This window comes from Salarias fasciatus, chromosome 6 (genome assembly GCF_902148845.1).
Source record: "Salarias fasciatus chromosome 6, fSalaFa1.1, whole genome shotgun sequence".
NCBI classification, from domain to species: Eukaryota; Metazoa; Chordata; class Actinopteri; order Blenniiformes; family Blenniidae; genus Salarias; species Salarias fasciatus.
This window is the reverse complement of record NC_043750.1, coordinates 34,489,350-34,515,434: the sequence shown is the minus strand read 5'-3', so window position 1 is coordinate 34,515,434 and position 26,085 is coordinate 34,489,350. Positions and strand designations below refer to the sequence as shown.

General features: G+C 42.7%; 2 protein-coding genes across 2 annotated transcripts; both read left to right on the top strand.

Annotated features, from left to right (window-relative positions):
• The first annotated feature begins 289 nt into the window (after positions 1-289).
• Positions 290-16,951, top strand: LOC115389846 (deleted in malignant brain tumors 1 protein-like). The gene is given in 20 exon segments (XM_030093413.1): positions 290-544; positions 2,596-2,606; positions 2,763-2,792; positions 2,794-2,906; positions 3,162-3,246; positions 3,248-3,480; positions 5,424-5,738; positions 6,049-6,079; positions 6,081-6,310; positions 8,261-8,351; positions 8,353-8,573; positions 8,881-9,099; positions 9,102-9,194; positions 11,074-11,121; positions 11,124-11,204; positions 11,207-11,383; positions 11,710-12,004; positions 14,477-14,570; positions 14,572-14,767; positions 16,716-16,951. Coding segments are annotated over 20 exon segments (3,054 nt in total).
• A 7,145-nt stretch (positions 16,952-24,096) lies between these two features.
• Positions 24,097-25,250, top strand: LOC115389845 (deleted in malignant brain tumors 1 protein-like). Its single transcript, XM_030093412.1, has 4 exons — positions 24,097-24,463; positions 24,550-24,854; positions 24,986-25,122; positions 25,241-25,250. Exons 1-4 carry the CDS (start codon positions 24,097-24,099, stop codon positions 25,248-25,250), a joined length of 819 nt encoding a protein of 272 aa, XP_029949272.1.
• The last annotated feature ends 835 nt before the right edge of the window (positions 25,251-26,085 follow it).

Sequence of the window (26,085 nt, the reverse complement as noted above, 5' to 3'; positions counted from 1 at the left end):
TAGCAACAATGCCACCAGCAATAACTACACACTTGAGACTAAAGTACACCTCACTGGGTCACATCATCACTCCAATTGGTAACTACACAGGGACCATTCATGAACAGATTCCAAATCAATTTTAATTGTTGGCACATTGAATCGTAACATGAACTGAGTTGTGCACAAAAATGTTTACTTCTGTAGGGATTGTTCTCATCATCTCAGTTCACAAAATGTTTTTGATTCAGGTCAGCCTGAGAGCAGCAGCACACCACGGCCAACGTTTCCAACTGTGAGCAGCTCAAGCATGACTCCACACTCCACTGCATCCTTGCTAACATCACCTCTTACTGAGGCAGGAGTTGAGGGAGCAGCCCGTCTCTTTGGAGGAAACAGCTCCTGCTCTGGCACAGTGGAGATCTTCCACTCTGGACAGTGGGGGACGGTGTGTGATGATTCCTGGGACCTGCTCGATGCTGAGGTGGTGTGTAGACAGCTGGGCTGTGGCAGAGCCTTTCAGCACCAACAGGAGCACGCTTTGGAAAGGCAGCGGACCCATCTGGTATGATGATGTCATGTGCACGGGCAGTGAAACAAAGCTGTCTGAATGCCGGCACCCAGGCATCGGATCTACAACTGTGGCCACAGTGAGGATGCTGGGTTATCTGTGAAGGTCAGTACAGATTTGTGCAGTACATTGACACCAAGGAGTGTGTTTTGACAGTGCTGGGTAGTAACGCGTATTAGTAACGGCGCTACTTTTTCAGTAGCGAGTAAAGTAACGCGTTCTTTTTTGTAATTCGGTAACTCCGTATCCGTTACCAAACGTTGCGTTACTCCGTTCCTTTTAGCGAGGTTTCATACAGCGTTTTCATTGCAATGGCGCACCGTTCCTGTAACATTCCGGTGATCGATAAAGTTTATTGAATTGAAAAAACATTCGGTACTCTCTCTCCTGCGTCTGTGCTCTGGTCAGTGCCTCTCGACCACTCTGGTCTGATGAGCAACAAGACGGCAGAGAAGAATAGTTTCCAATCGTGGAGATATTCGCATTATTCACGCATCACGACTATGATTCATTTAATTCATTATTTAACCGTTCGGCCCGACGGACCGACAGCTGTGCGCAACTTCACCATGTGTAAAAAGTGACGTGTGGATGTTTTCTTTCAATTGTATCTCAAACAATAAGTCGTAATCTCACTAACTGAACACTCCAGCTGCACTTTGACAACCGAGTGTTTGTTTTATAACAACTTTAAAATCCAGATGCAACAATTCCACACGCCCCCCTCAAACGCACCTCCACACACAAAACGCAACAGAACGCAAGAACCGTCTGCTCCGCCGCGTCATGTTGGATATCATTATCAACTAGAAAATCATTTACTTCAAGATGAGACCAGGCAGAATATTCTCTGAGCCGACCAGCTCCGTCAGCGGCAAAACAAACCCAAAACCGATCTTTACTTTTCACAGCCAGCGCCTCAGATTGCATGTTTCTCACACACTTCTTCAACAAATCTCAAAACTATTCACACCAAACACAACATATTTTATTTCCTTACCATTTTGTGGTCATTTTCCATCTATCTGCGCGCTCCTCTGACCAAAATTAGCTCACAATCTTCTGGAGAAGTGAAAGAGCATCATGCTGCCACTTTTCGCCATCTTGTGGGCCTGTCGTTAATTTTGGGAGTTTAAATAAAGTTTGTTGACATTCTACATCTTGCAAGCTTTGGAATGATATGTTACACATGACTGAGGCACCATCCAGCTGGGAGACATCTTTGAGCGTAACTGCACAGTGCTGCCAGAATGAGGTACGCCAATGGCAAATAGTTACTATTTCTGTGATATTTGGCCTTTTTTTTTTTATTCTGAAACATGCACATTTATCTTCATTGTGCGTTTCTACAGCACATTGCGCATTGTTTTGTTTTTTTCTGATGTGAATTTTGCACAAATTATTGTTTACATGTTGCAAGGAGATTTTTGTTTTCCCTGTGATATAATTGGCTGTTTTGTATTGATATGTATATGGCGTTATGCATCAGTATGCATTTCATATTTCATTCATTGTCTTTAACAGAAGCTCTTAGGTCCTGAGTGAAGATCGTTAATTTGTCCAATTTGATTCTGAACAATAGGTTACATCACAATGTCTATATTTGCTTTAAGCCACTTGAATTTTTGCAGGCTGATGTTGAATAAAATAAATAGACATTTAAAAAATACTTTGGTGTTTGTGTGGTACACAATGGATAATATTCCATGGCTAGTTAGTAGTTAGATTCAGTGATGTGGATGCAAATGAACTGAAATGGTTGGTTTCATCAACAGTTTGTAATAACATCAGTACAGACTGAAATAAGGGCAGCAGGGGAGTTCAATCAGTCAACCTTTATTTACTGAGAGCACTGGAAAAATGTTTAAAACTAACTGAAAAAGCTACTTTTTCAGTAATGCATGACTTTTGGTTCAAATAACTGAGTTACTAACTGAGTTACTTTTTCATGAAGTAACTAATAACTGTAATGAGTTACTATTTTTCAGTAACTAGCAAACACTGGTTTTGCACCTACTCATCTGTCTTCCATTCTTTCCTGTCAGCTGCTTCAACAGTGAGACTTGCCAACTCTACAAACCGCTGCTCGGCAGAGTGGAGATCTTCCATTCTGGACAGTGGGGGACAGTGTGTGATGATATCTGGGAACTGGACAATGCCAATGTGGTGTGCAGACAGCTGGGCTGTGGAGCGGCTAATCAGCTTTATCCAGTGCAGCCTTTGGAGCTGGCACAGGGCCCATGGTTGGATGATGTCTCTTGTTCTGGGCATGAGCTAGCCATAGAAGACTGTGAACATCCTGGGTTCGGAGTTCACAACTGTGGTCACAGTGAAGATGCCAGTGTTGTATGCGAAGGTAATCACTCATGAACAGATTTCAAATCAATTTAATTGTTGTTGCTCACATTGAATCGTAACATGAACTGAGTTGTGCACAAAAATGTTTACTTCTTTTGGGATTGTTCTCATCATCTCAGTTCACAAAATGTTTTTGATTCAGGTCAGCCTGGGAGCAGCAGCACACCACAGCCAACGTTTCCAACTGTGAGCAGCTCAAGCATGACTCCACGCTCTACTGCATCCTTGCTAACATCACCTCTTACTGAGGCAGGAGTTGAGGGAGCAGCCCGTCTCTTTGGAGGAAACAGCTCCTGCTCTGGCACAGTGGAGATCTTCCACTCTGGACAGTGGGGGACGGTGTGATGATTCCTGGGACCTGCTCGATGCTGAGGTGGTGTGTAGACAGCTGGGCTGTGGCAGAGCCTTCTCAGCACCAACAGGGGCACGCTTTGGACAAGGCAGCGGACCCATCTGGTATGATGATGTCATGTGCACGGGCAGTGAAACAAAGCTGTCTGAATGCCGGCACCCAGGCATCGGATCTCACAACTGTGGCCACAGTGAGGATGCTGGTGTTATCTGTGAAGGTCAGTACAGATTTGTGCAGTACATTGACACCAAGGAGTGTGTTTTTGACAGTGCTGGGTAGTAACGCGTTATTAGTAACGGCGCTACTTTTTCAGTAGCGAGTAAAGTAACGCGTTCTTTTTTGTAATTCGGTAACTCCGTATCCGTTACCAAACGTTGCGTTACTCCGTTCCTTTTAGCGAGGTTTCATACAGCGTTTTCATTGCAATGGCGCACCGTTCCTGTAACATTCCGGTGATCGATAAAGTTTTATTGAATTGAAAAAACATTCGGTACTCTCTCTCCTGCGTCTGTGCTCTGGTCAGTGCCTCTCGACCACTCTGGTCTGATGAGCAACAAGACGGCAGAGAAGAATAGTTTCCAATCGTGGAGATATTCGCATTATTTCACGCATCACGACTATGATTTCATTTAATTCATTTATTTAACCCGTTCGGCCCGACGGACCGACAGCTGTGCGCAATTCACCATGTGTAAAAAGTGACGTGTGGATGTTTTCTTTCAATTGTATCTCAAAAAATAAGTCTAATCTCACTAACTGAACACTCCAGCTGCACTTTGACAACCGAGTGTTTGTTTATAACAACTTTAAAATCCAGATGCAACAATTCCACACGCCCCCCTCAAACGCACCTCCACACACAAAACGCAACAGAACGCAAGATCCGTCTGCTCCGCCGCGTCATGTTGGATATCATTATCAACTAGAAAATCATTTACTTCAAGATGAGACCAGGCAGAATATTCTCTGAGCCGACCAGCTCCCGTCAGTGGCAAAACAAACCCAAAACCGATCTTTACTTTTCACAGCCAGCGCCTCAGATTGCATGTTTCTCACACACTTCTTCAACAAATCTCAAAACTATTCACACCAAACACAACATATTTATTTCCTTACCATTTTGTGGTCATTTTCCATCTATCTGCGCGTCCTCTGACCAAAATTAGCTCACAATCTTCTGGAGAAGTGAAAGGCATCATGCTGCCCCTTTTCGCCATCTTGTGGGCCTGTCGTTAATTTTGGGAGTTTAAATAAAGTTTGTTGACATTCTACATCTTGCAAGCTTTGGAATGATATGTTACACATGACTGAGGCACCATCCAGTGGGAGACATCTTTGAGCGTAACTGCACAGTGCTGCCAGAATGAGGTACGCCAATGGCAAATAGTTACTATTTCTGTGATATTGGCCTTTTTTTTTTATTCTGAAACATGCACATTTATCTTCATTGTGCGTTTCTACAGCACATTGCGCATTGTTTTTGTTTTTTTCTTGATGTGAATTTTGCACAATTATTGTTTACATGTGCAAAGGAGATTTTGTTTTCCCTGTGATATAATTGGCTGTTTTTGTATTGATATGTATATGGCGTTATGCATCAGTATGCATTTCATATTCATTCATTGTCTTTAACAGAAGCTCTTAGGTCCTGAGTGAAAGATCGTTAATTTGTCCAATTTGATTCTGAACAATAGGTTATATCACAATGTCTATATTTGCTTTAAGCCACTTGAATTTTTTGCAGGCTGATGTTGAATAAAATAAATAGACATTTAAAAATACTTTGGGTTTGTGTTGGTACACAATGGATAATATTCCATGGCTAGTTAGTAGTTAGATTCAGTGATGTGGATGCAAATGAACTGAAATGGTTGGTTCATCAACAGTTTGTAAATAACATCAGTACAGACTGAAATAAGGGCAGCAGGGGAGTTCAATCAGTCAACCTTTATTTACTGAGAGCACTGGAAAAATGTTTAAAACTAACTGAAAAAGCTACTTTTTCAGTAATGCATGACTTTTTGGTTCAAATAATGAGTTACTAACTGAGTTACTTTTTTCATGAAGTAACTAATAACTGTAATGAGTTACTATTTTTCAGTAACTAGCACAACACTGGTTTTTGCACACCTACTCATCTGTCTTCCATTCTTTTCCTGTCAGCTGCTTCAACAGTGAGACTTGCCAACTCTACAAACCGCTGCTCCGGCAGAGTGGAGATCTTCCATTCTGGACAGTGGGGGACAGTGTGTGATGATATCTGGGAACTGGACAATGCCAATGTGGTGTGCAGACAGCTGGGCTGTGGAGCGGCTCAATCAGCTTTATCCAGTGCAGCCTTTGGAGCTGGCACAGGGCCCATCTGGTTGGATGATGTCTCTTGTTCTGGGCATGAGCTAGCCATAGAAGACTGTGAACATCCTGGGTTCGGAGTTCACAACTGTGGTCACAGTGAAGATGCCAGTGTTGTATGCGAAGGTAATCACTCATGAACAGATTTCAAATCAATTTTAATTGTTGTTGCTCACATTGAATCGTAACATGAACTGAGTTGTGCACAAAAATGTTTACTTCTTTTGGGATTGTTCTCATCATCTCAGTTCACAAAATGTTTTTGATTCAGGTCAGCCTGGGAGCAGCAGCACACCACAGCCAACGTTTCCAACTGTGAGCAGCTCAAGCATGACTCCACGCTCTACTGCATCCTTGCTAACATCACCTCTTACTGAGGCAGGAGTTGAGGGAGCAGCCCGTCTCTTTGGAGGAAACAGCTCCTGCTCTGGCACAGTGGAGATCTTCCACTCTGGACAGTGGGGACGGGTGTGATGATTCCTGGGACCTGCTCGATGCTGAGGTGGTGTGTAGACAGCTGGGCTGTGGCAGAGCCTTCTCAGCACCAACAGGGGCACGCTTTGGACAAGGCAGCGGACCCATCTGGTATGATGATGTCATGTGCACGGGCAGTGAAACAAAGCTGTCTGAATGCCGGCACCCAGGCATCGGATCTCACAACTGTGGCCACAGTGAGGATGCTGGTGTTATCTGTGAAGGTCAGTACAGATTTGTGCAGTACATGACAAGGAGTGTGTTTTTGACAGTGCTGGGTAGTAACGCGTTATTAGTAACGGCGCTACTTTTTCAGTAGCGAGTAAAGTAACGCGTTCTTTTTTGTAATTCGGTAACTCCGTATCCGTTACCAAACGTTGCGTTACTCCGTTCCTTTTAGCGAGGTTTCATACAGCGTTTTCATTGCAATGGTGCACCGTTCCTGTAACATTCCGGTGATCGATAAAGTTTTATTGAATTGAAAAAACATTCGGTACTCTCTCCTGCGTCTGTGCTCTGGTCAGTGCCTCTCGACCACTCTGGTCTGATGAGCAACAAGACGGCAGAGAAGAATAGTTTCCAATCGTGGAGATATTCGCATTATTTCACGCATCACGACTATGATTTCATTAATTCATTTATTTAACCCGTTCGGCCCGACGGACCGACAGCTGTGCGCAACTTCACCATGTGTAAAAAGTGACGTGTGGATGTTTTCTTTCAATTGTATCTCAAACAATAAGTCGTAATCTCACTAACTGAACACTCCAGCTGCACTTTGACAACCGAGTGTTGTTTTATAACAACTTTAAAATCCAGATGCAACAATTCCACACGCCCCCCTCAAACGCACCTCCACACACAAAACGCAACAGAACGCAAGAACCGTCTGCTCCGCCGCGTCATGTTGGATATCATTATCAACTAGAAAATCATTTACTTCAAGATGAGACCAGGCAGAATATTCTCTGAGCCGACCAGCTCCCGTCAGCGGCAAAACAAACCCAAAACCGATCTTTACTTTTCACAGCCAGCGCCTCAGATTGCATGTTTCTCACACACTTCTTCAACAAATCTCAAAACTATTCACACCAAACACAACATATTTATTTCCTTACCATTTTGTGGTCATTTTCCATCTATCTGCGCGCTCCCTGACCAAAATTAGCTCACAATCTTCTGGAGAAGTGAAAAGCATCATGCTGCCCTTTTCGCCATCTTGTGGGCCTGTCGTTAATTTTGGGAGTTTAAATAAAGTTTGTTGACATTCTACATCTTGCAAGCTTTGGAATGATATGTTACACATGACTGAGGCACCATCCAGCTGGGAGACATCTTTGAGCGTAACTGCACAGTGCTGCCAGAATGAGGTACGCCAATGGCAAATAGTTACTATTTCTGTGATATTTGGCCTTTTTTTTTTTTATTCTGAAACATGCACATTTATCTTCATTGTGCGTTTCTACAGCACATTGCGCATTGTTTTTGTTTTTTCTTGATGTGAATTTTGCACAATTATTGTTTACATGTTGCAAAGGAGATTTTTGTTTTCCCTGTGATATAATTGGCTGTTTTTGTATTGATATGTATATGGCGTTATGCATCAGTATGCATTTCATATTTCATTCATTGTCTTTAACAGAAGCTCTTAGGTCCTGAGTGAAAGATCGTTAATTTGTCCAATTTGATTCTGAACAATAGGTTATATCACAATGTCTATATTTGCTTTAAGCCACTTGAATTTTTTGCAGGCTGATGTTGAATAAAATAAATAGACATTTAAAAAATACTTTGGTGTTTGTGTTGGTACACAATGGATAATATTCCATGGCTAGTTAGTAGTTAGATTCAGTGATGTGGATGCAAATGAACTGAAATGGTTGGTTTCATCAACAGTTTGTAATATAACATCAGTACAGACTGAAATAAGGGCAGCAGGGGAGTTCAATCAGTCAACCTTTATTTACTGAGAGCACTGGAAAAATGTTTAAAACTAACTGAAAAAGCTACTTTTTCAGTAATGCATGACTTTTTGGTTCAAATAACTGAGTTACTAACTGAGTTACTTTTTTCATGAAGTAACTAATAACTGTAATGAGTTACTATTTTTCAGTAACTAGCACAACACTGGTTTTTGCACACCTACTCATCTGTCTTCCATTCTTTCCTGTCAGCTGCTTCAACAGTGAGACTTGCCAACTCTACAAACCGCTGCTCCGGCAGAGTGGAGATCTTCCATTCTGGACAGTGGGGGACAGTGTGTGAATATCTGGGAACTGGACAATGCCAATGTGGTGTGCAGACAGCTGGGCTGTGGAGCGGCTCAATCAGCTTTATCCAGTGCAGCCTTTGGAGCTGGCACAGGGCCCATCTGGTTGGATGATGTCTCTTGTTCTGGGCATGAGCTAGCCATAGAAGACTGTGAACATCCTGGGTTCGGAGTTCACAACTGTGGTCACAGTGAAGATGCCAGTGTTGTATGCGAAGGTAATCACTCATGAACAGATTTCAAATCAATTTTAATTGTTGTTGCTCACATTGAATCGTAACATGAACTGAGTTGTGCACAAAAATGTTACTCTTTTGGGATTGTTCTCATCATCTCAGTTCACAAAATGTTTTTGATTCAGGTCAGCCTGGGAGCAGCAGCACACCACAGCCAACGTTTCCAACTGTGAGCAGCTCAAGCATGACTCCACGCTCTACTGCATCCTTGCTAACATCACCTCTTACTGAGGCAGGAGTTGAGGGAGCAGCCCGTCTCTTTGGAGGAAACAGCTCCTGCTCTGCACAGTGGAGATCTTCCACTCTGGACAGTGGGGGACGGTGTGTGATGATTCCTGGGACCTGCTCGATGCTGAGGTGGTGTGTAGACAGCTGGGCTGTGGCAGAGCCTTCTCAGCACCAACAGGGGCACGCTTTGGACAAGGCAGCGGACCCATCTGGTATGATGATGTCATGTGCACGGGCAGTGAAACAAAGCTGTCTGAATGCCGGCACCCAGGCATCGGATCTCAAACTGTGGCCACAGTGAGGATGCTGGTGTTATCTGTGAAGGTCAGTACAGATTTGTGCAGTACATTGACACCAAGGAGTTGTTTTTGACAGGTGGGTAGTAACGCGTTAGTAACGGCGCTACTTTTTTCAGTAGCGAGTAAAGTAACGCGTTCTTTTTGTAATTCGGTAACTCCGTATCCGTTACCAAACGTTGCGTTACTCCGTTCCTTTTAGCGAGGTTTCATACAGCGTTTTCATTGCAATGGTGCACCGTTCCTGTAACATTCCGGTGATCGATAAAGTTTTATTGAATTGAAAAAACATTCGGTACTCTCTCCTGCGTCTGTGCTCTGGTCAGTGCCTCTCGACCACTCTGGTCTGATGAGCAACAGAGGCAGAGAAGAATAGTTTCCAATCGTGGAGATATTCGCATTATTTCACGCATCACGACTATGATTTCATTTAATTCATTTATTTAACCCGTTCGGCCGACGGACCGACAGCTGTGCGCAACTTCACCATGTGTAAAAAGTGACGTGTGGATGTTTTCTTTCAATTGTATCTAAACAATAAGTCGTAATCTCATAACTGAACACTCCAGCTGCACTTTGACAACCGAGTGTTTGTTTTATAACAACTTTAAAATCCAGATGCAACAATTCCACACGCCCCCCTCAAACGCACCACACACAAAACGCAACAGAACGCAAGACCGTCTGCTCCGCCGCGTCATGTTGGATATCATTATCAACTAGAAAATCATTTACTTCAAGATGAGACCAGGCAGAATATTCTCTGAGCCGACCAGCTCCCGTCAGCGGCAAAACAAACCCAAAACCGATCTTTACTTTTCACAGCCAGCGCCTCAGATGCATGTTTCTCACACACTTCTTCAACAAATCTCAAAACTATTCACACCAAACACAACATATTTATTTCCTTACCATTTTGTGGTCATTTTCCATCTATCTGCGCGCTCCTCTGACCAAAATTAGCTCACAATCTTCTGGAGTAGTGAAAAGCGTCATGCTGCCCCTTTTCGCCATCTTGTGGGCCTGTCGTTAATTTTGGGAGTTTAAATAAAGTTTGTTGACATTCTACATCTTGCAAGCTTTGGAATGATATGTTACACATGACTGAGGCACCATCCAGCTGGGAGACATCTTTGAGCGTAACTGCACAGTGCTGCCAGAATGAGGTACGCCCAATGGCAAATAGTTACTATTTCTGTGATATTGGCCTTTTTTTTTTATTCTGAAACATGCCATTATCTTCATTGTGCGTTTCTACAGCACATTGCGCATTGTTTTTGTTTTTTCTTGATGTGAATTTTGCACAAATTATTGTTTACATGTTGCAAAGGAGATTTTGTTTTCCCTGTGATATAATTGGCTGTTTTGTATTGATATGTATATGGCGTTATGCATCAGTATGCATTTCATATTCATTCATTGTCTTTAACAGAAGCTCTTAGGTCCTGAGTGAAAGATCGTTAATTTGTCCAATTTGATTCTGAACAATAGGTTATATCACAATGTCTATATTTGCTTTAAGCCACTTGAATTTTTGCAGGCTGATGTTGAATAAAATAAATAGACATTTAAAAATACTTTGGTGTTTGTGTTGGTACACAATGGATAATATTCCAGGCTAGTTAGTAGTTAGATTCAGTGATGTGGATGCAAATGAACTGAAATGGTTGGTTTCATCAACAGTTTGTATATAACATCAGTACAGACTGAAATAAGGCAGCAGGGGAGTTCAATCAGTCAACCTTTATTTACTGAGAGCACTGGAAAAATGTTTAAAACTAACTGAAAAAGCTACTTTTTCAGTAATGCATGACTTTTGGTTCAAATAACTGAGTTACTAACTGAGTTACTTTTTCATGAAGTAACTAATAACTGTAATGAGTTACTATTTTTCAGTAACTAGCACAACACTGGTTTTTGCACACCTACTCATCTGTCTTCCATTCTTTTCCTGTCAGCTGCTTCAACAGTGAGACTTGCCAACTCTACAAACCGCTGCTCCGGCAGAGGGAGATCTTCCATTCTGGACAGTGGGGGACAGTGTGTGATGATATCTGGGAACTGGACAATGCCAATGTGGTGTGCAGACAGTGGGCTGTGGAGCGGCTCAATCAGCTTTATCCAGTGCAGCCTTTGGAGCTGGCACAGGGCCCATCTGGTTGGATGATGTCTCTTGTTCTGGGCATGAGCTAGCCATAGAAGACTGTGAACATGGGTTCGGAGTTCACAACTGTGGTCACAGTGAAGATGCCAGTGTTGTATGCGAAGGTAATCACTCATGAACAGATTTCAAATCAATTTTAATTGTTGTTGCTCACATTGAATCGTAACATGAACTGAGTTGTGCACAAAAATGTTTACTTCTTTTGGGATTGTTCTCATCATCTCAGTTCACAAATGTTTTTGATTCAGGTCAGCCTGGGAGCAGCAGACACCACAGCCAACGTTTCCAACTGTGAGCAGCTCAAGCATGACTCCACGCTCTACTGCATCCTTGCTAACATCACCTCTTACTGAGGCAGGAGTTGAGGGAGCAGCCCGTCTCTTTGGAGGAAACAGCCTGCTCTGGCACAGTGGAGATCTTCTCTGGACAGTGGGGGACGGTTGTGATGATTCCTGGGACCTGCTCGATGCTGAGGTGGTGTGTAGACAGCTGGGCTGTGGCAGAGCCTTCTCAGCAACAGGGGCACGCTTTGGACAAGGCAGCGGACCCATCTGGTATGATGATGTCATGTGCACGGGCAGTGAAACAAAGCTGTCTGAATGCCGGCACCCAGGCATCGGATCTCACAACTGTGGCCACAGTGAGGATGCTGGTGTTATCTGTGAAGGTCAGTACAGATTTGTGCAGTACATTGACACCAAGGAGTGTGTTTTTGACAGTGCTGGGTAGTAAGCGTTTAGTAACGGCGCTACTTTTTCAGTAGCGAGTAAAGTAACGCGTTCTTTTTTGTAATTCGGTAAACTCCGTATCCGTTACCAAACGTTGCGTTACTCCGTTCCTTTTAGCGAGGTTTCATACAGCGTTTTCATTGCAATGGTGCACCGTTCCTGTAACATTCCGGTGATCGATAAAGTTTTATTGAATTGAAAAAACATTCGGTACTCTCTCTCCTGCGTCTGTGCTCTGGTCAGTGCCTCTCGACCACTCTGGTCTGATGAGCAACAAGACGGCAGAGAAGAATAGTTTCCAATCGTGGAGATATTCGCATTATTTCACGCATCACGACTATGATTTCATTTAATTCATTTATTTAACCCGTTCGGCCCGACGGACCGACAGCTGTGCGCAACTTCACCATGTGTAAAAAGTGACGTGTGGATGTTTTCTTTCAATTGTATCTCAAACAATAAGTCGTAATCTCACTAACTGAACACTCCAGCTGCACTTTGACAACCGAGTGTTTGTTTATAACAACTTTAAAATCCAGATGCAACAATTCCCACGCCCCCCTCAAACGCACCTCCACACACAAAACGCAACAGAACGCAAGAACCGTTGCTCCGCCGCGTCATGTTGGATATCATTATCAACTAGAAAATCATTTACTTCAAGATGAGACAGGCAGATATTCTCTGAGCCGACCAGCTCCCGTCAGCGGCAAAAAAACCCAAAACCGATCTTTACTTTTCACAGCCAGCGCCTCAGATTGCATGTTTCTCACACACTTCTTCAACAAATCTCAAAACTATTCACACCAAACACAACATATTTATTTCCTTACCATTTTGGGTCATTTTCCATCTATCTGCGCGCTCCTTGACCAAAATTAGCTCACAATCTTCTGGAGTAGTGAAAAAGCGTCATGCTGCCCCTTTCGCCATCTTGTGGGCCTGTCGTTAATTTTGGGAGTTTAAATAAAGTTTGTTGACATTCTACATCTTGCAAGCTTTGGAATGATAGTTACACATGACTGAGGCACCATCCAGCTGGGAGACATCTTTGAGCGTAACTGCACAGTGCTGCCAGAATGAGGTACGCCAATGGCAAATAGTTACTATTTCTGTGATATTGGCCTTTTTTTTTTATTCTGAAACATGCACATTTATCTTCATTGTGCGTTTCTACAGCACATTGCGCATTGTTTTTGTTTTTTTCTGATGTGAATTTTGCACAAATTTGTTTACATGTTGCAAAGGAGATTTTTGTTTTCCCTGTGATATAATTGGCTGTTTTTGTATTGATATGTATGGCGTTATGCATCAGTATGCATTTCATATTTCATTCATTGTCTTTAACAGAAGCTCTTAGGTCCTGAGTGAAAGCTCGTTAATTTGTCCAATTTGATTCTGAACAATAGGTTATATCACAATGTCTATATTTGCTTTAAGCCACTTGAATTTTTTGCAGGCTGATGTTGAATAAAATAAATAGACATTTAAAAATACTTTGGGTTTGTGTTGGTACACAATGGATAATATTCCATGGCTAGTTAGTAGTTAGATTCAGTGATGTGGATGCAAATGAACTGAAATGGTTGGTTCATCAACAGTTTGTAATATAACATCAGTACAGACTGAATAAGGGCAGGGGAGTTCAATCAGTCAACCTTATTTACTGAGAGCACTGGAAAAATGTTTAAAACTAACTGAAAAAGCTACTTTTTCAGTAATGCATGACTTTTTGGTTCAAATAACTGAGTTACTAACTGAGTTACTTTTTTCATGAAGTAACTAATAACTGTAATGAGTTACTATTTTTCAGTAACTAGCACAACACTGGTTTTGCACACCTACTCATCTGTCTTCCATTCTTTTCCTGTCAGCTGCTTCAACAGTGAGACTTGCCAACTCTACAAACCGCTGCTCCGGCAGAGTGGGATCTTCCATTGGACAGTGGGGGACAGTGTGTGATGATATCTGGGAACTGGACAATGCCAATGTGGTGTGCAGACAGCTGGGCTGTGGAGCGGCTCAATCAGCTTTATCCAGTGCAGCCTTTGGAGCTGGCACAGGGCCCATCTGGTTGGATGATGTCTCTTGTTCTGGGCATGAGCTAGCCATAGAAGACTGTGAACATCCTGGGTTCGGAGTTCACAACTGTGGTCACAGTGAAGATGCCAGTGTTGTATGCGAAGGTAATCACTCATGACAGATTTCAAATCAATTTTAATTGTTGTTGCTCACATTGAATCGTAACATGAACTGAGTTGTGCACAAAAATGTTACTTCTTTTGGGATTGTTCTCATCATCTCAGTTCACAAAATGTTTTGATTCAGGTCAGCCTGGGAGCAGCAGCACACCACAGCCAACGTTTCCAACTGTGAGCAGCTCAAGCATGACTCCACGCTCTACTACATCCTTGCTAACATCACCTCTTACTGAGGCAGGAGTTGAGGGAGCAGCCCGTCTCTTTGGAGTGGAAACAGCTCCTGCTCTGGCACAGTGGAGATCTTCCACTCTGGACAGTGGGGGACGGTGTGTGATGATTCCTGGGACCTGCTCGATGCTGAGGGTGGTGTGTAGACAGCTGGGCTGTGGCAGAGCCTTCTCAGCACCAACAGGGGCACGCTTTGGACAAGGCAGCGGACCCATCTGGTATGATGATGTCATGTGCACGGGCAGTGAAACAAAGCTGTCTGAATGCCGGCACCCAGGCATCGGATCTCACAACTGTGGCCACAGTGAGGATGCTGGTGTTATCTGTGAAGGTCAGTACAGATTTGTGCAGTACATTGACACCAAGGAGTGTGTTTTTGACAGTGCTGGGTAGTAACGCGTTATTAGTAACGGCGCTACTTTTTTCAGTAGCGAGTAAAGTAACGCGTTCTTTTTTGTAATTCGTAACTCCGTATCCGTTACCAAACGTTGCGTTACTCCGTTCCTTTTAGCGAGGTTTCATACAGCGTTTTCATTGCAATGGTGCACCGTTCCTGTAACATTCCGGTGATCGATAAAGTTTATTGAATTGAAAAAACATTCGGTACTCTCTCTCCTGCGTCTGTGCTCTGGTCAGTGCCTCTCGACCACTCTGGTCTGATGAGCAACAAGACGGCAGAGAAGAATAGTTTCCAATCGTGGAGATATTCGCTATTTCACGCATCACGACTATGATTCATTTAATTCATTTAACCCGTTCGGCCCGACGGACCGACAGCTGTGCGCAACTTCACCATGTGTAAAAAGTGACGTGTGGATGTTTTCTTTCAATTGTATCTCAACAATAAGTCGTAATCTCACTAACTGAACACTCCAGCTGCACTTTGACAACCGAGTGTTTGTTTTATAACAACTTTAAAATCCAGATGCAACAATTCCACACGCCCCCTCAAACGCACCTCCACACAAAACGCAACAGAACGCAAGAACCGTCTGCTCCGCCGCGTCATGTTGGATATCATTATCAACTAGAAAATCATTTACTTCAAGATGAGACCAGGCAGAATATTCTCTGAGCCGACCAGCTCCCGTCAGCGGCAAAACAAACCCAAAACCGATCTTTACTTTTCACAGCCAGCGCCTCAGATTGCATGTTTCTCACACACTTCTTCAACAAATCTCAAAACTATTCACACCAAACACAACATATTTTATTTCCTTACCATTTTGTGGTCATTTTCCATCTATCTGCGCGCTCCTCTGACCAAAATTAGTTCACAATCTTCTGGAGTAGTGAAAAAGCGTCATGCTGCCCCTTTTCGCCATCTTGTGGGCCTGTCGTTAATTTTGGGAGTTTAAATAAAGTTTGTTGACATTCTACATCTTGCAAGCTTTGGAATGATATGTTACACATGACTGAGGCACCATCCAGCTGGGAGACATCTTTGAGCGTAACTGCACAGTGCTGCCAGAATGAGGTACGCCAATGGCAAATAGTTACTATTTCTGTGATATTGGCCTTTTTTTTTTTTATTCTGAAACATGCACATTTATCTTCATTGTGCGTTTTCTACAGCACATTGCGCATTGTTTTGTTTTTTTCTTGATGTGAATTTTGCACATATTATTGTTTACATGTTGCAAAGGAGATTTTTGTTTTCCCTGTGATATAATTGGCTGTTTTTGTATTGATATGTATATGGCGTTATGCATCAGTATGCATTTCATATTTCATTCATTGTCTTTACAGAAGCTCTTAGGTCCTGAGTGAAAGCTCGTTAATTTGTCCATTTGATTCTGAACAATAGGTTATATCACAATGTCTATATTTGCTTTAAGCCACTTGAATTTTTTGCAGGCTGATGTTGAATAAAATAAATAGACATTAAAAAATACTTTGGTGTTTGTGTTGGTACACAATGGATAATATTCCATGGCTAGTTAGTAGTTAGATTCAGTGATGTGGATGCAAATGAACTGAAATGGTTGGTTTCATCAACAGTTTGTAATATAACATCAGTACAGACTGAAATAAGGGCAGCAGGGGAGTTCAATCAGTCAACCTTTATTTACTGAGAGCACTGGAAAAATGTTTAAAACTAACTGAAAAAGCTACTTTTTCAGTAATGCATGACTTTTTGGTTCAAATAACTGAGTTACTAACTGAGTTACTTTTTTCATGAAGTAACTAATAACTGTAATGAGTTACTATTTTCAGTAACTAGCACAACACTGGTTTTTGCACACCTACTCATCTGTCTTCCATTCTTTTCCTGTCAGCTGCTTCAACAGTGAGACTTGCCAACTCTACAAACCGCTGCTCCGGCAGAGTGGAGATCTTCCATTCTGGACAGTGGGGGACAGTGTGTGATGATATCTGGGAACTGGACAATGCCAATGTGGTGTGCAGACAGCTGGCTGTGGAGCGGCTCAATCAGCTTTATCCAGTGCAGCCTTTGGAGCTGGCACAGGGCCCATCTGGTTGGATGATGTCTCTTGTTCTGGGCATGAGCTAGCCATAGAAGACTGTGAACATCCTGGGTCGGAGTTCACAACTGTGGGTCCCAGTGAAGATGCCAGTGTTGTATGCGAAGGTAATCACTCATGAACAGATTCAAATCAATTTAATGTTGTTGCTCACATTGAATCGTAACATGAACTGAGTTGTGCACAAAATGTTTACTTCTTTTGGGATTGTTCTCATCATCTCAGTTCACAAAATGTTTTTGATTCAGGTCAGCCTGGGAGCAGAGCAGCACACCACAGCCAACGTTTCCAACTGTGAGCAGCTCAGCATGACTCCACGCTCCTACGCATCCTTGCTAACATCACCTCTTACTGAGGCAGGAGTTGAGGGAGCAAGCCCGTCTCTCTTTGGAGGAAACAGCTCCTGCTCTGGCACAGTGGAGATCTTCCACTCTGGACAGTGGGGGACGGTGTGTGATGATTCCTGGGCACCTGCTCGATGCTGAGGTGGGTGTGTAGACAGCTGGGCTGTGGCAGAGCCTTCTCAGCACCAACAGGGCACGCTTTGGACAAGGGCAGCGGACCCAATCTGGTATGATGATGTCATGTGCACGGGCAGTGAAACAAAGCTGTCTGAATGCCGGCACCCAGGCATCGGATCTCACAACTGTGGCCACAGTGAGGATGCTGGTGTTATCTGGTGAAGGTCAGTACAGATTTGTGCAGTACATTGACACCAAGGAGTGTGTTTTTGACAGGTGCTGGGTAAGTAACCGGTTATTAGTAACGGCGCTACTTTTTTCAGTAGCGAGTAAAGTAACGCGTTCTTTTTGTTAATTCGGTAACTCCGTATCCGTTACCAAACGTTGCGTTACTCCGTTCCTTTTAGCGAGGTTCATACAGCGTTTTCATTGCAATGGTGCACCGTTCCTGTAACATTCCGGTGATCGATAAAGTTTATTGAATTGAAAAAACATTCTGGTACTCTCTCTCCTGCGTCTGTGCTCTGGTCAGTGCCTCTCGACCACTCTGGTCTGATGAGGAACAAGACGGCAGAGAAGAATAGTTTCCAATCGTGGAGGATATTCGCATTATTTCACGCATCACGACTATGATTCATTTAATTCATTTATTTAACCCGTTCGGCCCGACGGACCGACAGCTGTGCGCAACTTCACCATGTGTAAAAAGTGACGTGTGGATGTTTTCTTTCAATTGTATCTCAACAATAAGTCGTAATCTCACTAACTGAACACTCCAGCTGCACTTTGACAACCGAGTGTTTGTTTTATAACAACTTTAAAATCCAGATGCAACAATTCCACAACGCCCCCCTCAAACGCACCTCCACACACAAAACGCAACAGAACGCAAGAACCGTCTGCTCCGCCGCGTCATGTTGGATTCATTATCAACTAGAAAATCATTTACTTAAAGATGAGACCAGGCAGAATATTCTCTGAGCCGACCAGCTCCCGTCAGCGGCAAAACAAACCCAAAAACCGATCTTTACTTTTCACAGCCAGCACCTCAGATTCGCATGTTCTCACACCACTTCTTCAACAAATCTCAAAACTATTCACACCAAACACAACATATTTTATTTCCTTACCATTTTGTGGTCATTTTCCATCTATCTGGCGCCTCCTCTGACCAAAATTAGCTCACAATCTTCTGGAGTAGTGAAAAGCATCATGCTGCCCCTTTTTCGTCATCTTGTGGGCCTGTCGTTAATTTTGGGAGTTTAAATAAAGTTTGTTGACATGCTACATCTTGCAAGCTTTGGAATGATATGTTACACATGACTGAGGCACCATCCAGCTGGGAGACATCTTTGAGCGTAACTGCACAGTGCTGCCAGAATGAGGTACGCCAATGGCAAATAGTTACTATTTCTGTGATATTTGGCCTTTTTTTTTTTTTATTCTGAAACATGCACATTTATCTTCATTGTGCGTTTCTACAGCACATTGCGCATTGTTTTTGTTTTTTTCTTGATGTGAATTTTGCACAAATTATTGTTTACATGTGCCAAAGGAGGATTTTGTTTTCCCTGTGATATAATTGGCTGTTTTTGTATTGATATGTATATGGCGTTATGCATCAGTATGCATTTCATATTTCATTCATTGTCTTTAACAGAAGCTCTTAGGTCCTGAGTGAAAGATTGTTAATTTGTCCAATTTGATTTCTGAACAATAGGTTATATCCACAATGTCTATATTTGCTTTAAGCCACTTGAATTTTTTGCAGGCTGATGTTGAATAAAATAAATAGACATTTAAAAAATACTTTGGTGTTTGTGGTTGGTACACAATGGATAATATTCCATGGCTAGTTAGTAGTTAGATTCAGTGATGTGGATGCAAATGAACTGAATAATGGTTGGTTCATCAACAGTTTGTAATATAACCTCAGTACAGACTGAATAAGGGCCAGCAGGGGTAGTTCAATCAGTCAACCTTTATTTACTGAGAGGCACTGGAAAAATGTTTAAAACTAACTGAAAAAAGCTACTTTTTCAGTAATGCATGACTTTTTGTTCAAATAACTGAGTTACTAACTGAGTTACTTTTTTCATGAAGTAACTAATAACTGTAATGAGTTACTATTTTTCAGTAACTAGCACAACACTGGTTTTTTGCACACCTACTCATCTGTCTTCCATTCTTTTCCTGTCAGCTGCTTCAACAGTGAGACTTGCCAACTCTACAAACCGCTGCTACGGCAGAGTGGAAGATCTTCCATTCTGGACAGTGGGGGACAGTGTGTGATGATATCTGGGAACTGGACAATGCCAATGTGGTGTGCAGACAGCTGGGCTGTGGAGCGGCTCAATCAGCTTTATCCAGTGCAGCCTTTGGAGCTGGCACAGGGCCCATCTGGTTGGATGATGTCTCTTGTTCTGGGCATGAGCTAGCCATAGAAGACTGTGAACATCCTGGGTTCGGAGTTCACAACTGGTGGTCACAGTGAAGATGCCAGTGTTGTATGCGAAGGTAATCACTCATGAACAGATTTCAAATCAATTTTAATTGTTGTTGCTCACATTGAATCGTAACATGAACTGAGTTGTGCACAAAAAGTTTACTTCTTTTGGGATTGTCTCATTCATCTCAGTTCACAAAATGTTTTGATTCAGGTCAGCCTGGGAGCAGCAGCACACCACAAGCCAACGTTTCCAACTGTGAGCAGCTCAAGCATGACTCCACGCTCTACTGCATCCTTGCTAACATCACCTCTTACTGAGGCAGGAGTTGAGGGAGCAGCCCGTCTCTTTGGAGGAAACAGCTCCTGCTCTGGCACAGTGGAGATCTTCCACTCTGGACAGTGGGGGACGGTGTGTGATGATTCCTGGGACCTGCTCGATGCTGAGGTGGTGTGTAGACAGCTGGGCTGTGGCAGAGCCTTCTCAGCACCAACAGGGGCACGCTTTGGACAAGGCAGCGGACCCATCTGGTATGATGTCATGTGCACGGGCAGTGAAACAAAGCTGTCTGAATGCCGGCACCCAGGCATCGGATCTCACAACTGTGGCCACAGTGAGGATGCTGGTGTTATCTGTGAAGGTCAGTACAGATTTGTGCAGTACATTGACACCAAGGAGTGTGTTTTTGACAGTGCTGGGTAGTAACGCGTTATTAGTAACGGCGCTACTTTTTTCAGTAGCGAGTAAAGTAACGCGTTCTTTTTTGTAATTCGGTAACTCCGTATCCGTTACCAAACGTTGCGTTACTCCGTTCCTTTTAGCGAGGTTTCATACAGCGTTTTCATTGCAATGGTGCACCGTTCCTGTAACATTCCGGTGATCGATAAAGTTTTATTGAATTGAAAAAACATTCGGTACTCTCTCTCCTGCGTCTGTGCTCTGGTCAGTGCCTCTCGACCACTCTGGTCTGATGAGGAACAAGACGGCAGAGAAGAATAGTTTCCAATCGTGGAGATATTCGCATTATTTCACGCATCACGACTATGATTTCATTTAATTCATTTATTTAACCCGTTCGGCCCGACGGACCGACAGCTGTGTGCAACTTCACCATGTGTAAAAAGTGACGTGTGGATGTTTTCTTTCAATTGTATCTCAAACAATAAGTCTTAATCTCACTAACTGAACACTCCAGCTGCACTTTGACAACCGAGTGTTTGTTTTATAACAACTTTAAAATCCAGATGCAACAATTCCACACGCCCCCCTCAAACCGCACCTCCACACACAAAACGCAACAGAACGCAAGATCCGTCTGCTCCACCGTGTCATGTTGGATAATCATTATCAACTAGAAAATCATTTACTTTAAGATGAGGACCAGGCAGAATATTCTCTGAGCCGACCAGCTCCCGTCAGTGGCAAAACAAACCCAAAACCGATCTTTACTTTTCACAGCCAGCACCTCAGATCGCATGTTTCTCGCACACTTCTTCAACAAATCTCAAAACTATTCACACCAAACACAACATATTTATTTCCTTACCATTTTGTGGTCATTTTCCATCTATCTGCACGCTCCTCTGACCAAAATTAGTCTCACAATCTTCTGGAGTAGGGAAAGAGCGATCATGCTGCCCCTTTTTCGCCAGTCTTGTGGGCCTGTCGTAATTTTGGGAGTTTAAATAAAGTTTGTTGACATTCTACATCTTGCAAGCTTTGAATGATAGTTACACATGACTGAGGCACCATCCAGCTGGGAGACATCTTTGAGCGTAACTGCACAGTGCTGCCAGAATGAGGTACGCCAATGTGCAAATAGTTACTATTTCTGTGATATTTGGCCTTTTTTTTTTTTTTATTCTGAAACATGCACATTTATCTTCATTGTGCATTTCTACAGCACATTGCGCATTGTTTTGTTTTTTTCTTGATGTGAATTTTGCACAAATTATTGTTTACATGTGCAAAGGAGATTTTGTTTTCCCTGTGATATAATTGGCTGTTTTTGTATTGATATGTATATGGCGTTATGCATCAGTATGCATTTCATATTTCATTCATTGTCTTTACAGAAGCTCTTAGGTCCTGAGTGAAAGCTCGTTTAATTTGTCCAATTTGATTCTGAACAATAGGTTATATCACAATGTCTATATTTGCTTTAAGCCACTGAATTTTTTTGCAGGCTGATGTTGAATAAAATAAATAGACATTTAAAACATACTTTGGTGTTTGTGTTGGTACACAATGGATAATATTCCATGGCTAGTTAGTAGTTAGATTCAGTGATGTGGATGCAAATGAACTGAAATGGTTGGTTTCATCAACAGTTTGTAATATAACATCAGTAAGACTGAAATAAGGGCAGCAGGGGAGTTCAATCAGTCAACCTTTATTTACTGAGAGCACTGGAAAAATGTTTAAAACTAACTGAAAAAGCTACTTTTTCAGTAATGCAGGACTTTTTTGGTTCAATAACTGAGTTACTAACTGAGTTACTTTTTTCATGAAGTAACTAATAACTGTAATGAGTTACTATTTTTCAGTAACTAGCACAACACTGGTTTTTGCACACCTACTCATCTGTCTTCCATTCTTTTCCTGTCAGCTGCTTCAACAGTGAGACTTTGCCAACTCTACAAACCGCTGCTCCGGCAGAGTGGAGATCTTCCATTCTGGACAGTGGGGGACAGTGTGTGATGATATCTGGGAACTGGACAATGCCAATGTGGTGTGCAGACAGCTGGGCTGTGGAGCGGCTCAATTCAGCTTTATCCAGTGCAGCCTTTGGAGCTGGCACAGGGCCCATCTGGTTGGATGATGTCTCTTGTTCTGGGCATGAGCTAGCCATAGAAGACTGTGAACATCCTGGGTTCGGAGTTCACAACTGTGGTCACAGTGAAGATGCCAGTGTTGTATGCGAAGGTAATCACTCATGAACAGATTTCAAATCAATTTTAATTGTTGTTGCTCACATTGAATCGTAACATGAACTGAGTTGTGCAGAAAAACGTTTACTTCTGTAGGGATTGTTGTCATCGTGTAACCCTTTTCTGGCACTAAGAATACTAACTGAGGTTACTTGCTATTATTCAACAGGATCCCAGGTTTTTAGCAGTCGATGGTGAATTGGTGAATTCCGCGATCACCAGTCGATGTTGTTTCAGGCATTAGTGTATCAAGACAATAATAATAGCGCGGTGCCTCCACTGAGAATCATTTAACTCAACTCTCTATGAGTCGAACAGGTAATTACTCAGAAACCATATGAAATATATGTACATCAAATGTTAGGAAACCTCAAAGAACAGAATATCCAGAATCACCAAAGAAACTGTAAAAAACACTGCATTTATTTTCTTTCAAAATCAAAATCTGGTCCCCAAAAATCAGTGTAAGAAACAGGGAGACGGGGAAAAAAATATTGGGATCTCACACTCTTCTTCAAAATAATACGAATCTCTTTTCTGAACCAGGGCAATAGAAAGTCAAAATACCCCATCTACTGTCAAGAACTCTGTAAAACTCACAATGAAACACACCCACACTGCAAAGACAAATCAATCAATTCACCATATCTCTCTTTTTTTTTTTAATGTCCGAGATTTTACCAAGCGCTTGGGTTTAATCGTTGGGGCCCTTTCAGTTGGTGCACATCAATCAAATCGCTCGCTCCGTTAATGAGCAACATGCAAGCAGTGTCTGAGAAAAAAAAACTTCTTTTACTCACGTATCTACCGGTTTGGAAGAGTATGAAAAAAAAAACCACAAGCGAGAAGAAGCAGCCTCAGATGGAGATGTCACAACAGCCTGCAGCTCCAGCGGTACAGCAAACTGCAGGTGAGATGAAGCTGGCAGTCTTCAAACTGATCATGCAGATCCTATGTCGAAGTCCGTCCTCCCAGGGGAATCAAATCCAAATTTTTCATCTCTCTCTGTCCCAACATCTGCGTCCCTCCAGCGTTTCTCTGACTTCCCGTTTTTTTTTTTTTTTCTGTCCTTTTTCCCTCCAACCAAAGAAGAACATCTCTGATTGGATGCAGCAACTTATTCAATCAAGCATTGGCCAGTCCAGCATCACAATGCATCATGGGACATGTAGTTTCCAAATACATACAGCCATATTCAATAACTAAAACACTTTAAATCATACCATTTTCTTAAAGTCCTTACAATCATCTCAGTACACAAAATATTTTTGTTTCAGGTCAGCCTGAGAGCAGCAGCACACCATGGCCAACGTTTCCAACTGTGAGCAGCTCAAGCATGACTCCACGCTCCACTGCATCCTTGCTAACATCACCTCCTCCTGAGACAGGAGTTGAAGGAGCAGCCCGTCTCTTTGGAGGAAACAACTGCTCTGGCACAGTGGAGATCTTCCACTCTGGACAGTGGGGGACGGTGTGTGATGATTCCTGGGACCTGCTCGATGCTGAGGTGGTGTGTAGACAGCTGGGCTGTGGCAGAGTCCTCTCAGCACCAACAGGGGCACGCTTTGGACAAGGCAGCGGACCCATCTGGTATGATGATGTCATGTGCACGGGCAGTGAAACAAAGCTGTCTGAATGCTGGCACCCAGGCATCGGATCTCACAACTGTGGCCACAGTGAGGATGCTGGTGTTATCTGTGAAGGTCAGTACAAATTTGTGCAGTACATTGACACCAAGGAGTGTGTTTTTGCACACCTACTCATCTGTCTTCCATTCTTTTCCTGTCAGCTGCTTCAACAGTGAGACTTGGCAACTCTGGAAACCGCTGCTCCGGCAGAGTGGAGATCTTCCATGCTGGACAGTGGGGGACAGTGTGTGATGATAGCTGGGACCTGGACAATGCCAATGTGGTGTGCAGACAGCTGGGCTGTGGAGCGGCTCAATCAGCTTTATCCAGTGCAGCCTTCGGAGCTGGCACAGGGCCCATCTGGTTGGATGATGTCTCTTGTTCTGGGCATGAGCTATCCATAGCAGACTGCCGACATTCAGGGTTCGGAGTCCACAACTGTGGTCACTATGAAGATGCCAGTGTTGTATGTGAAGGTAAGGGTATTTTCATGCTTCAAGATGTATTCACAAGATTTTTTCTTTTAATCTCTCGAAATCCCCACACAAGTTATTGTATCTCACCCTCATTTTTCCTTTCTATTTTCTTTTCCTTTAGCTTCAGATCCCCCACTGGATGCCTTTCATCTTTTTTGTCAAGAGAGCAAAATCCAAATGCAAGTGGATGCAAGTCACCTGGCAGCTTCTGGATTTGACCCATTCTCTGGACACCTGGCTGATCGCAACTGCGCCTGGGTCAGAGAGAACGTTGACTGGATTTGGTATGAAGTTGATACTCAACCAGAAGCCTGTGGAAATTTAATGGAGGTAATTTTTCTTTCTTTCACTTATTTACGTGTGTGTCCTGCTCCAGCTTCTCCTGATTCATTTGAAACCATATTGTGAGTAATGATGCCTGTTTATAAAGTATTTGCTCATCTCGAGAGAAGATAGTGTGAAAGGAATTTAGTTGAGACTCTCAATCCAATGTGAAGTTTTTTCTGATCTCTGCATCATCTGACAAAGAGAAAATCACCACTGCTGTTTTTGGATGTCTGGGCTCATAAGCAATCATCGTTTTAATATTTCCATATTGTTATAATCCAGTCTTTATTGTTAAACTGCAGATCGTCTCTTCAATTCAATATTTTTTGAACATATTTATCTGCATGGCAAGTTCAGTAAGGACTTCCACTTATACGACTGTTGCTGTCTTTCTCATCTAATGTAATCATTGACCTTATTGAGTCAATCATCTGTCTTTCAGACCAACCTCACCCATGTGACATACCTCAACAATATATTCATCTACTCAGCACAAAACCCATCCTTCAGCATTCCCATCTCCTGCTCATATCCTCTGGATATGGACAGCACCCTTGATGCGGCTGTCAGGCCAGTCCTGGAGTAAGAAACACTTCATTGAGCCTTCACTCACATAATTTACTATTCGTCAATAACATTTGTAAAAGATAATTTTTACTCCAGTGACAGTGGTTTTCAATTTCGTTTCATTATTTTTACAATTTTTTTCTTCTTCATCATCATCCTTGTTTTGCTGGGTACATATTTAGTCAACTAATCATCATTATTATAACCATTAGTGTTCATAGAATCTCAATTTTACTTTTAATTACATTTATGGCTTTAATAACACCTTTATACCTTGAAAAAAAAAAGATCTCAAACTTGGTGGCCTTCAGGATGTGATGACTTGGT

What these genes read in the sequence shown, in the direction of transcription:
- LOC115389845 (XM_030093412.1), top strand. Translation starts at nt 24,097, where the DNA reads ATGACTCCACGCTCCACTGCATCCTTGCTAACATCACCTCCTCCTGAG. An exon ending in TGCTGGTGTTATCTGTGAAG is followed by an intron (nt 24,464 to 24,549) that starts GTCAGTACAAAT and finishes TTTTCCTGTCAG; the next exon opens with CTGCTTCAACAGTGAGACTT. An exon ending in ACTATGAAGATGCCAGTGTT is followed by an intron (nt 24,855 to 24,985) that starts GTATGTGAAGGT and finishes CTTTTCCTTTAG; the next exon opens with CTTCAGATCCCCCACTGGAT.